Genomic DNA, 13963 nt, shown 5'->3' on the forward strand with positions numbered 1-13963 from the left:
AGAACCCAAACGCAGACGAAAGTACAAAATAAACTGAAGGTTTATTTAATAAACAAACACAAAAACCCACGTGGGGGTAAAACAGGTGATGAACACAGATGCAGTAACACAAAACCAGGAACAAACACGAGATACAAAATAACCAAAGACTCTGAGAATGTGATTCAGGCAACCCGGATGACGGGAACTAAACACACAGAATCTCGACGAACGAACGAGCACACGACAGAGAACGAGAGGGCATTATAAAGACACAACACAAATGGGGAACAGGTGAACATAATTAATTACTCAAGACAAGATTACATAAGGGAGTCGGGTAAAAGTGACAAGACACTGGGAACACGTGACACCAACACATGATGTGACTACACGTGTCCCCACACAAAACACAATGCTTACATGATCTTGCCCTCTGAAATCAGACCTGAATCCACTGATCTATATAAATGACTGGATTGCGCATAGAACGCTTGATGTAACTGCGTGAGGTGAAGCCAGCGCAGAGTTCGTGCCGCCATCTTGGTATACCCAACCAGCAGAGAGCGTCGTTGACTTCCATTCAAAATCATGATCAAAATTTACCCCCTTTACAGCGTATCAGTTACACAATGTTTATTTTTAGGATATGTGTACGTTAATTATTTGTTAATTATGGTGTTATTTGCAATGTTTATGTTTTAATCGGGCAGGATAATGGATTTATAAAAAACCGTTAAGGTGAGTGTGTCTGTTGCATTTGTTAATGACACGGGTATAAATAAAGTTTTGTTTGACATTCAGCTACACTGTGACGGCCAGCGTTATTTCTCTAAATAAGTTTAGGTACTGTAACTTGTAAGTTTAGATAATATAATTACAAAACTAGCAAATTATTGCATGCACATACGGTACAAAGCATGATTATTTATTTAGATTTCAGAATGAGCACGTTTATTGACACGTTTATATGCTGCGGTCTGTCTGCTGATCTGATACTGTCATAAAGATGAATGTATAATAACTGATTAAAACGCAAAATGTACAACTTTCAGTAAATAACTATTTACATGCTTTGGACGTTTGTGTTGTAATAATGTACAGGGTAACTTCACATATAAAAACGAAGACGAGTAAAGTGATGTTTTATCATTAAAATCTGATAACGTCCATTGGTTTAATAGAACGTTTGGGTATACCAACATGGCGGCGCGGTGGCTTCACAAGTGTGACGTCATGCGCAATCCAGTCATTTATATAGATCAGTGCCTGAATCTCACCCAAAGGTCTGGCAAGACCATGACAGCGACAAGACACTGGGAACACGTGGAAGCCACATACACAATATAACTCCACGTGTCCCCAGACAGAACATAGTACTGTCATGGTCTTGCCAAATGTACTCAGACCTGAATTAGTACAAAAGGTCTGGCAAGCCCATGACACTGCTTCTATTTTAAATGAGACATTGCGGGAGTTTTATGCCTCTGCTCAGTCTACCTCTGGATGCGAACAGTGTTGCACGTATAAACCATCACATTACAAAATACAACATCATAAGTGATAAGGACTTTAAAGTCAAGTAATGTCGTCTTTACCTGCTTTGAGACGCATCAAACTTGCAACACTGTATTCGCGTCCAGCGGTAGACTGAACAGAGGCATAAACCTCCTGCAATGTCTCATTTAAAAGAGAAGCAGAGTAGATCACAAAATCACAATTGTTTTTTGTCTATGGCGCAAAAACTCACTTAAAGTGTTAACTGGCCATTGAGTTGTCTTTTTTGCATTGATCTCATTTAGTCGTAGACTTTAAAGAAGAGATGCACACTAGTAACTCGCGCACGCATCTCTCTCTCTCGCGCTTTCTCTTTCTCTCTCTCTGATCCTTCTCTTTTAGTTCTCGGTCTCTCTCTTTTAATAATGAATTTAAATAAATGTGATAATTTATTAAAATAAAAGCAATCTGATGGCTCTACTTTATTTAAAGCGGTGGAGTGCTAGAACTAACGAGCCGTAAATTAAGAAAATAACCCTCATTTTTACCCGTCTGTTAAGAAATTACACTGTAATCATCAGTTACAACTTTAACTTGTTTTTAACTTGTCAAATAACCGCGGTATAAGCGGGATAATCCATGGCTAGCCATGCATTATAGGATTTTAATGCACTCCGCAGAGGCCTCTGCTACGCGTCGGGTGGTTCTTCGCCTCTACGTGGTACATTAAAATCCTTTAATGCATTGGTAGCCGTGAATTTTCCCTTACATATTAACAATTAAAGTTGATTATTATTGTTAGTTAATCATAAATTGTTGTAATATGCTTATGACTTTGTTAACTTAAATAAATCAGGCTTGATGACATTTCCGGTGCATCACTTTTTTAAGGCGAGTGGTTACTACCTGTTCTAGCGTATAAGGAGTGTATCTCCTCACTCTGTGCTATTGCAGAACCAAGCTCTGTTCTTCCATGGCTCTGTGTAACACACACCGTTGCTTTACACCACACAATATGTAACTGGAATCCTGTGCGCTGCCATTCGTTACAGAAATGTCCCAGGTGCATGGAGTAGAATCTGCACTTGTATCCTGCATCCGGCCACTCAAGGCGGTGAGCTGTGACAGGTTTGACTGGTCGGCCATCAGTGCGTGTCTGAGACACAACCCCTGTGGCCCTACCAGACAGCAATTTGTGCCTGTTCTTTATTAAATAGCTCATGTCTCGGCAGCCGTATATGCGACACAGACTTAAGGGCTGTTAAGGACTTTAGACTGTTTGAGATTGGTTTGGACATAACCAGGGTGCGATTTGTGAAAAAAACAGAGGGGGGATGTTTTCACAGGCACCAATTTCGGTGACGGTGCACGCGTACCCACCATATTTCGTGATGAGTCATTTTGTACACACAACTTTTAACTTCCGTCCATAATAATTTGACTTTTGGTTCAACTGGTTTCAGTGGTTATGAGGAGCAATACGAGAGAGAAATTTCCGACCTAACAAAAATCCATTATAATATTAATTTTTTAAATATTTCTAATTAAAATATTTCTAATAGGCTATTCAGAAATGCGCTCTCCGCTCACGAGCTCTGATCAGAACAAACCTGAACCTCACTGTCTGCTGAACTTGCGCAGAAACACCAAAATATTACCAGCTTTTTATAATGGTTTTAAAACTGAACATGTAGACTATTTAGCAGAAATTAGGCTTATTGACAATTTTTTTATAGTTCTTGACAAAATTAGAATATAGTAAAAGTAGTTTAAAAAAAAAAAAAAAGTTTTAGGTGGGCCTGTTGAAAAGTGGGGCCGTGCCTGAGCTACAGGACATCGTCTTTCAAAACATAACCTCCGCGAAAGAGAAAAAAATGAATGCGTCTCTGTCCACAGCACATTTCAAAACATTTTAATTCATAGAAATAAATCATGAGAACATGAACTTCATCACTGCATTTGCAGGAATTGTAAAATCTTTTTTCTTTTTAACTCATGAAGCAGCGTAACGCAATATTTTTACTCTAATAGCTTATCTTTCCGCACACATATGAACTGTGATCATGCACAACGAGAAAACATGCAAGAATTAAATCCCCCTCCCAGTACCACGGATAATGCCATTGCCACTCATGTCAAAACACTTATTTATGAATGACAAAACTATTTGTATCAGAAGGCTAGCGATGACAGTGGGTGGTCCATTTCGGATTTTATTATTCTATCGCATTGACAGTTCACATTACAGCACTTTACTTCGGTTAATAGGCTACTTCTCTAGACTAGCCTTTGCTGAACAACGGATTGATTGCAAAGTTAAACCATTACAGTAGAAACAGTTGTAGTGTTGCTTTTAAAGTAATAACGTTAACTTTAAGTTACACTGCGATACTGTGCTAAAGTGAAATGATAGAAAAGCCAGATGCATTACGTTAGTCACGAACTGGACGCGCCCGCGCCACGCTAAACGCCTTATTGGCGTTTATCATATATGTAACTTCGGCCATTCTCCGTGGTGTGACTGGAACACTAACTCTCCTTGTCATCATAAACAGATAATCAGATTGTGATGTTTATTCATGCTTTATTAATATGCTGAATAATATGCTGCTGAATGCTGCCTTCCTTCGTTTGACACACAGATCCACAAGTTTTGATAGGCTATTACTCGTGAGGTGTAACCGGGTGTGTAACCAATCAGATAGCGCCGTGGGCGGGACATTGAGCAAGTCTGCAGAGTGGTGAATACAGAGAGGCTGCGCGGCAGCTATATCAGAGCAAGCCAAGGTAGCGCATTTTAAAATAAAATTGACTTTAATCAAACCACGGATCCGATGATAAGTTTTGTGATTCGTCTTGCCACTAGTGTAGTAGCACTGATCACTTTGAGGAGGGATACATTTATCCCCACCGGGGATAAAAATAATTAAGCCGAGGCAGGGATACATTGACCAGAAAGGGGGAAATCCCACGCATAACCCCGGCAAATCGCACCCTGGACATAACAAATCGGTACATGATGGGTGGAAAAGTATGAGCTTTGTCCTGATCCCGGTTGCGCTCTGTATGTAACACGTTGTGCTCGGCCAAGTGCCAGCGGTTATGTGTTGCCCCAATTGGGTTTTGCTGCTTATACACGCGAAATCAGTAAGGACAGCAAGCCCTTCCTACTAGATGCCCCTCTTTATGCAGGGCCTGTAATGGTGTGAAGCAATGACTACGACCTGGTGCACTGTCACATGTCGAACGTTCTATCTTTGCAGCAGTAAGCAGATGAAGGAAATGCGGGCTGTTTACCCCAAGCGTTTTCATTGAAGATGTATAGTAACGAAGTAGAACTACTTTACCACTGTACTTAAGTACTAAAAGGCTATATCTGTTTTATGAGTTTAATACCTTTACTCCGATAATTTTTTATGTGCTGCATCGCTACTCGTTACACTTGTTATAAAAATGTTACGAATCATTCCAAACCCACATTATCACTGCCAGAGCGGTGATACACATTAGAAACACACACACATCGTGGTCTAAACCAATCTGAGATAGTGTAGGGCAGACCCCTCTCTCATTCTTACTCACAAATATGAGCCGCGGTTGTGGACAAATGTGAAGCGAAGAGAGAGCCAAAGTGCGCGAGAGTGACTGAGTCTGTGCACACAAGAGAGAGAGAGAGAGAGAGAGAGAGAGAGAGAGAGAGAAAGAAAGAGAGACAAAATTCACGAAAGAAGCCGAGTCTGTACGGGCGAGAGAAAGACAAAATGTGTGAAAGAGGCTGTGTCTGTGCACGCTAGAGAGAAGGAGAGCCAAAATGCGCGAAAGAGACTGAGCCTTATGCGCGCGAGAGAGAGAGACAAAATGTGCGAGAAAGGGCGAGTGTAGGTGAAAGAAGGAAACCTAAATACATTATTACCATTATATCCACTAATATTCCATTATTACTGAATTATCTATCGCCATATCAGTTAAAATATTCTGAACATTCCTGTCCTTGTACTGCTGCTACAACCAAAGGAATTCTGAGTGTCCTTCAGCTTAAACATATGTATAATATAAACTATAATATATTCAAACTTTTGACTGTTTTTAATAACTACATTACACAATACTTGTACTATTAGTTTCAGTACTTGAGTAGTATATTTAAAAAAAAAACTTCTTGCATGTTTAATACTTTAGTACTTCCACTTAAGTGTAGTGTTTAAAGAGCACTTCAACTTCTACTCAAATCACTTTTTTGATATAGCACTTGTTCTTTTATAGAAGTCTGGGTCCCTAGTACCTTATACATGTCTGGTTTTCATGCAGCTATCGCTGCGTTTCATGCTTGTGCCTTGGGCGCGCAGTGGCCGGGCACAATTAATTATCTTAAGTGAGAGAAGAGGCCGAATCACTATGTGGGACTATGTGCCTAAACCACCCTCAGTGCAGTTAGAGCGTAGACGGTTGCATTCTACCTTCCCATCTAGCTGATGTGAGCTGTGCCCGGTATGAGTGTTATACATTTATCTAAGCACTCCGCTCTGACATTGCTGTTAGAGCAACTCTTTATGCTTCAGAGATGGGCTGTGGCTTTCGTAAACGATTGCTGTGACCTGCCCAGCTCATTCTAAGAAATTTCCCTGCTCCAACTAAGCAGTCAGCTGCTGGGATCCAGCTAGGTTCACTGGATCAATAGCTGCTAAGGGAGGGCAGCACATTACCGCCACACTAGCATAGCGGTGGTCAAATGGGTCACACACAACTATAGTATGTGTGAGAATAGAAATATGCTATTGTTAACATTTATAATTGTATTTTGACAGCAGCACAAACTACAATCATACATATGTAATTATATATTATTATAGTTTATATTTCTGCATCTGTACGTTACCACCAGTGTACCTAATGGACTTTGGCTTAATCTAATGTGACAAAGCTGATCTTAAATGTCAGTATAAATCCAAGCAATTTTGGAGAATTACAAAATGTTTTTCTTGTAAGTAAATTAAAAGTCAGCTTTAAGAAAACATCAGATGTCTATTAAGAAAAGCAAAGTTGGTATGTATGGTTATGTTCTCAACAGTACAGGTGTTTGATTGATTTAATACTCAAGTATTCAGCGAAGTATGTTTTGTTTATTTAAATGATAAATAAGTGTAGTTATTAAGCATATACAAAACAACGAATGTCTTTAGCATAGATATATTTACAATGTTTCAAAACGCAACGCAGCACAATGTAATTTAAACAACTGTTACATGATATAAATTTGTACATTGTTATACTGGTGGTGTCAGCAATCAAAGCTATAGATTTTAACAGGCTTGTTGAACTGACCTGAAAGTGATGCACGGGATTTATTTTGGACTTTTCTTTTACATTTGGAGCCAGAATGCTGCATCTTCCCGGTCAGAATCGCCGCGCGGCTACAGCTTTTCTCATGTAGTGGAAGCGTTTTGTGCAGCATTTAGTGGAAATGTGTTTATCTTCAACAGCAACTGCCATGAAGAGTCGTGTCCGTAAAAGGGAGAGGATCTTAGGTGCACGAGCAAGGCTTGTGGACCAACTCCGCTTCACCTCTGTAACCGCCCCCGTTTCTCCGCTTTCCGCATGTCTCGCGGTTGCCGCATACACTGTTTGAAATGCCCATTAACGTGCAAATGGAGGCGTATGATATCAAAGCATCGCGAGAGCAGACTGCTCCGCATACTTTCTACTCACTCTCGCGGTACTTTCATGTTTTGATTGATCTACGCAGCGCCAACAACACACGTGATCACCTGCAGTCAGGTGGTGGGGGCGCGGAGATGCTGAGATGGGTAAAAGACGAAATAATGTTATAACATTTCGTCTCGTCTCGTTTTGGTCAACGAAAATGAAGAGACATTTTAGCTTAGTTTTTATTTTGTAAACCACTTTTAGTCTCGTTTTTATTCGTCAACAATATTGCATTATACATTTTATTATAGTCATCGTCACATGACCAGCATTTTCGTTACGTCTCGTCTCGTTTTCGTCACGTGAAAAAGGTTCGTTGACGACTATATTTCGTCATACTTTTCGTTGACGAAAGCAACACTAGTTTCTAATTGGGCAGTCACACTATACGATGCCGATTCACAGTTTGTACCGCATTGCCAGTACAGCTTACTGCTGATGTCTAAGTATGGAGCCGCGTTTTCACTTCATCCTTGTACTTTCAACGCCAGCTATCTTGGCCATCGAGCATTATATGTTAATACCAGCAGATACTGTGCGCGAATATGCTTGCTACTGCCCACGTTGGGCTCATCCTAGCCGTTGATGTCATACTGTTACACCTCGTTCCTCCTGAGGGCAGAATAAACAACAAGTAAGTTCTTCGTTGGATCGCTCACACTATGCCTTCTTCCTTTCTTTGCAGGTTTTCTAGGGCTAGGGGTCGTCGCTGGGTAAGTTAGCTTCAGCTCGTGAGAAGGTAAGTATCTTCCTTGCTTTACAGGTTCTCTAAGGCTATGGGTCGTTGCTGGATAAGTTAGCTTTAGCTCGTGGGAAGGCAAGTATCTTCTTTACTTTACAGGTTTTCCTAAGGCTGTGGGTTGTTGCTGGGTAAGTTAGCTTAAGCTCGTGGGAAGGCAAGTATCTTCTTTACTTTACAGGTTTTCTAGGGCTGTGGGTCGTTGCTGGGTAAGTTAGCTTTAGCTCGTGAGAAGGTAAGTTCAGAACTGAAATCCATACATCACCGCAACTGTCCAATGCAGCAAGAGGCGAGGGGCTTTGACGGACTCACGGCCGGGGCCGACACGTTACGTCCCGCTGAATGAACTCCAAACGGCCAATGACCGCACGTCCTCTTCCCTAGGCAGGCGAAGATCTAGACGAAAGACAGGATTTATCACACATTAGTTGTTATATGAAACGTACGTAAGAACGCCCAGGTTCCCTTGGTCCCTCCTCAACTACTCCTCTGCTGCTCGGCGGCTGATGTAGCTATCACACCAATCCTTTGTGTAGACAACAACAACACAAGGTGCCGATGGGTACGTTTCAATTACAAGATACTCTTACTTGACTTTGAACAGTGTTTCTTCTCTCTTCACAGATCCCAGAAGTATCACAGCAACGTGTTTCAGCACCAGAACGACTCACAACCCAACTGGTATCCGCAGCACACATCCAACGCGATCAAACTTCCCCAAGTGACTCACGCAGCTGCGCCGTATTATGGTGATTTCGGGGGATCCCCCGGAACCTCTTCACTCCGCTTTTGGTTTCGCCCTATCTAGTCGGGTCACCTGTGGTTTCACACTGCGTGATTATCTGGGGTAGCCTTCAGTCGCTGCTGTTTCAGACTGCATGATGGATTGGCGACAGGGGTTTTCATACTGCATGACTTTACCGTAAGAAGAATCTCTGATAACTTTTGTCCCGGTCTGCAAACTACGTCTCACAACCAAACGCATGCGAGAAGTGATGCGAAGGAAACAACGCGAGGTCACGCGTGCAAGACCGGAGTTTTCAAGTGACACTGGGATTATTATTACAAATGGTAGCTCGCAAGGAGCTTACCATACAAATTACATGTGCACTCATTTGCAGCAGAAATAAGAAGAAATAAAGATTATGAAGGATGAAATGTTTTGAGAGACTCCTCCCCGAACTTCCAGCTGCACTGTATGTTGCTCTCTCATTGGCTGTAGGTCATCGCAGATGTTATTGTCAGTCAAAACACATTTCACACGGCATGATTTTGAATCGCCGACCGGTCCAGATATTTAGCATGCCAAATATCTCACGGGTGTCGGCGACTCGTCGGCGATCCTCTCAGAACGTGTCTTTTGTAATTCACACTGTGTGATTGTCACTCGCGTGCACGAGCATCGATTTGCCTGTGATTTCGGGCATTTGTCGGCGATTTCTCAAAACCTGTCGGCGAGTCAAAATCAGGGCTAAAATCGATATCACATATTCTTTTGAAACGCTTAGCTTTGTCAAACAGTGCACCATTCGCGCGCCTCTTGGTGGTTAGTGGATCTGGTTTGTGTGTGCGTGCGTGAAAACAAAAACATGCAGTGTAGCGGAGGGTTTACGATTACTTAACCGTGACATTTTAAAACGCGGTTAATGTAACAAATCAAACACCATTTTTAATAGTTGTTTTAAACTGTTAATTTGTATGGACAGTTTACATTATACAAGTCTGAGATATCAAAATTAATATTTATTATTAAAAACACTGAAAATGTATATAAACTATAGTGTTTATAGGATAAAGTGACACATTTCATAAATGCATCAAGTAATTTTTAAAGTTCATAATGTCGACACATGGCAAAAAAATATGCATGTCATTGACCCGTATACTGTTTTTAATAATGCCTCACTAGGATTTATGATATTAAACATGACAAATGGGATCATCAGATCTTCAGACTAACCTGTCAGAAAACAGTCCAGACGTCACAGAACCCGTCAAAACTCCCAAGAAAAAGATTGATGTGGTCAGTGGAGCTTTCCAGTCATCTGAACACACCAAATCCCACTGTCATTTCACAAACAACACAAACGTGTAAAAATAACACACATTTCTAAATCACTGTATCTGTTGTTAAATGACACATAGGGCAAAAAATAAAAATTTCTCTGGCTAAAAATATATTTTAAATACATGCTAAATACATTTTGTAGAAAGTGTAATATATTTTTGAATTGGGAGATATATTTAGTTTTAACCTTCACATATCAAAATTCAAGACATATTTCAAATCTATTTCAAGGGCAAGCAAATACAGTTCTAATTTTACATACCATATGGCAAAATTGTTTTCTGTGGCAAAAGACCTTTTAAATATATTTTAAATACAAGCTCATATAAGTATAATTTTGAACAAATGTAAAACGACGTCAATATAATTTCAATTTGAACATAAGTAGCGCATCGTTACTTTTTGACCTGTCAATAGTTGGAGGTGGTCTGAAATGACGGGAGGGGGTGTGTCGCCCAGATTTGCTTCCCCAGGTCTGCATTTCCCCCAGACATACGTTGTTCTCCCACACAAAGACAAAATTTAATTCAAAATATGCAAATTTCTGCGAAATTCCGTTAATTTGCCAATTCCGTGATAGCGAAAAATTATAGGGCCCTAAAACTATGAGAAGACAGTTCCACACCGAGAAAAGAGATCCTCTGCACGGGGCAAAGTTTGCTCTTTTCCCAGTTGACCTGAAGACAGAGTCGGGCGAGGTGTTTGAGTACACAATCTATGTGTCAGGACTGAGCTATTATAAGCCAATCGTCGAGATACGCCAAAATGTGAACACCACTCTCTCTCAGGGGATTCAGTGTGCCCTCCGCAACTATTGTGAAGACATGGGGAGAGAAAGAGCCGCACGGTAAGACTTTGTACTGATATGCCCTCCCCTTGAACGCAAAGCGGAGAAACGACCTGTGTCGGGGAGAATGGAGACATGAAAGTATGCATCCTTCAGGTTGATGGCTACAAACCAATCCTGAGGGCGGATGAATTGAAATATTCTCCTCTGCATCAACATTTTGAATGGCATTCTGTGAAGTGCTCGATTGAATACGCGGAGATCTAGGATCTGTCGGAACCCGCCGCTTGTCTTGGGTACAATAAAGTAACGGCTGTAAAACCCCGACCTCATCTTGGCTGGAGGGACCGGCTCGTAGTACACGCACATCGGCAGACTTTACAGTAGTGAAGCGAATGCCTGAGTATTTGGAAGGTCGCCGGGCAAATTGAATTGCATAACCGAGATGAATCGCGCATAAGAGCCAACACGACGGGCTGGGAAGCTCTTCCCAAGCCCCCAGATACCACATGAGGGGAAAGAAAGGCATGACTGAGCGGAGACGGGGAATTCGACAAAGCACGCTCTTTGGCTGCATTGTGAGACGTTGTATGTAATGTAACATGCTGAGGTGCCGACGTCGACGGGGCAGGGGTAGGTTTCTTCCGGCGCAGCATGATCTTACCGAGAGCCTCAGTCTGCTTCTGGGTGGTCAAGAACTGCTGGGCAAAGTTCTCAACGGCCTCGCCGAACAGGCTGACCTGGGACACTGGAGCATTCAGGAGCCGGGTTTTATCTGCATCCTGTATATCCGCCAGGCACAGGCAGAGGTGGCGCTCCTGGACCACCAAGGTGGACGTAGCACGCCCAACAGCACGTGCGGTGTTCTTGGTCGCAAAAAGCGCCAGATCCGTAGCTGCATGGAGCTCTTTAAAAACTGCCAGGTCGTGACCTCCCTCATGCAGGTTCTTCAGTGCCTTAGCCTGATGAACCTGCAGCAAAGCCATGGCATGCACAGCAGAAGCACCTCCCCACAGGCCTGGTACGCAGACTCCATCAGGGATGACGAATGCCTGCAGACCTGTGAGGGAAGGGTCGGCTGCTCCGCCGAGTGAGGCGCACCAGTGAGACACAGTTGCATCGCCACGTAGCGCTCCACCGTCATGATACCGGCATACCATTTCAGTCGATATCAATAATTATCATGATAAATGACAAATCTTTATTCCTGTCTAATTTAAAGGCAGATTTTTGCTCATGAATGAAAGTTGTAAAAACCAGACAGTAATGGTTCCCTTTCAGTCGGTCACTACGACGTCACGTCGTGACCGACGAATTGGGAACTCGCTTAGAGAGACCAATCTGCTTCGTATACTACTAAAACGCCAATGAACTTGGCATTGAGATATTTGCATAATGCTGGCGCCGCCCCGCCAGGTGCGTATATAAGCCGCAGGTGCAAATATGGAAATTAGCTTTTTCGATTCGAAAGCCGGCGTTATCTGCTACTGAGAAGCTACTTGCTCTTCTGGGAACGGTTGCTGAGGTTGATTGACAAGCAGTACTAACACAGCGGACACTCGCAGTATTCCACTGATCTGCATCTTTCTTGTTTTGAGTTTAGTGTGTGCGTTGCCTTTCCCTGTGCGCATCATCAGGTGAGCACCTAAAGAGTGATTTCCCTAAAAGAGTGATACGTGAGAGCTCTGTGTCTTTTTAAAGACAGCCACTCTCTCGTATATTCGAAGATCAGCGTCCTTGTCAAGCGCTCGCAGGACGCTCTTCGCATCACTAGGCTGAGTAGGACGGAGGATGCGTCCTCCACCTACCGGCCTTCTCATCCTCAGCAGGTTGAGGCTGCGGTGGAGACTGCAGAGTCGTGTTCTAAGATTTCTGCCAAATCCATTGGACCTCCTTCTGGTCCCGTCACGTCTGCAGCATCAGAGGGGTGCCCATTCTTTCCCTCCAAGGCGGAGTCGTCCCGGAGATGGCGGCCGTGCCCGCTCGAGCGGCGGAAGGATAGAGTTGGAGGGGTTAACCCCTCTCCGCCCGAACCGTCCCGCCCACATGATTGGTACTTCGGAGCTGCTCGGGCCTCTCTGTCCTCACCTCCTGTGCCTTTCTTTCCCGACGGCACGAAGAGCTGACGTGATTGGCGGCCGTCTCGGCTGTTCAGCTTTCACCCCTCACCTCCCTCACCAACGGAGCCGCTAAGGGCGGGGACCCCTTCAGTGGAGCGGGGGGTTGCGATGCAGCTGCGTTCCTGGAGGGACCACCCAACCCTTCCCTCCCGTGTTTGTAGAAAGTCGTCCGCTTATGGGCGCTGCCCATCAGGCATGTGGAGAGGCGGCTTCAGCCCTGCACTAGGGTTGATAACGCCTAGGCTCGTATTTCAATATTCAGATCGGTTTGCAGCCTTAGACCTGTAAGACGTGTACTTCATGTGTCCATCTCCCCTCGCCGTTTTTTCGCTCTGCGTCATGGGGTGGGCATATTATTAAGTACAACCATTCGAGCTGTCTCTCTCTCTCCGTGTCTCCATGGAAGTGCTAGTCACGGCATTAAAATCTCAGAGAGAGAGCGTTGTTCGCATTCTGCTTATATTAACGTCGACTTATAATAGCTCGTTCTTGGCAGACAGACTCGATCGATTTATTGGCGTGTTTTACAAGAGCGCCAGCCAGTCAATTCTGACTTGCCTCGGTTTAGTTTGAGGGAAGAACGCGGTCCCTCTGAAACCATTTCAGAAGCTCCTGGACATATGGCAGCAGCTGCGGCTGTGACACCGCTCAGGCTGCTTCATATGAGACCGCTTCAGCGTTGGCTTTACGATCGAGTCTCGAGGAGAGCGTGGCGCACCGGCATACACCGTGTAAACATTACACCTGCGTGTCATTTCAATTTTACCCCGTGGTCAGACCCATCATTTCTGATAGCAAGATATGCCCCTGAGGGGTCTCCTGGCATTCTGTTTCACATGCGATGCCCCCAAGATGAGCAGCGACGTATGACGGGCTTGCAGTCTCAGGGGTGTGCAAAGCACCCCAACTGCCGCGAGGGCTGTATATCTGGGACTTGTACGCTCCGCTATGGAGATGCGAGGGAAGGATGTATTAGCCGGCACCGACAACATTGCGACTGTTGCGTTATTTACTGTTAAGGTGGTTTTAGCGCTCTTGTCAGCTGTCGCATCTCGCTCGTCATCTCCTCC

The 13963-nt window shown here is 43.6% G+C and overlaps 1 protein-coding gene across 1 annotated transcript in view; it reads right to left on the minus strand.

The window, feature by feature from the left end:
- Positions 1-13963, minus strand: part of LOC135776750 (solute carrier family 22 member 4-like) — a 65901-nt gene that overhangs the window by 45529 nt on the left and 6409 nt on the right. Inside the window, exon 2 of the mRNA XM_065287651.1 lies at positions 9879-9982. Coding sequence (XP_065143723.1) covers positions 9879-9982 — 104 coding nt within the window. The remainder of the gene's footprint in view (positions 1-9878; positions 9983-13963) is intronic.

Source organism: Paramisgurnus dabryanus, chromosome 18 (genome assembly GCF_030506205.2).
Source record: "Paramisgurnus dabryanus chromosome 18, PD_genome_1.1, whole genome shotgun sequence".
Classification (NCBI taxonomy): domain Eukaryota; kingdom Metazoa; phylum Chordata; class Actinopteri; order Cypriniformes; family Cobitidae; genus Paramisgurnus; species Paramisgurnus dabryanus.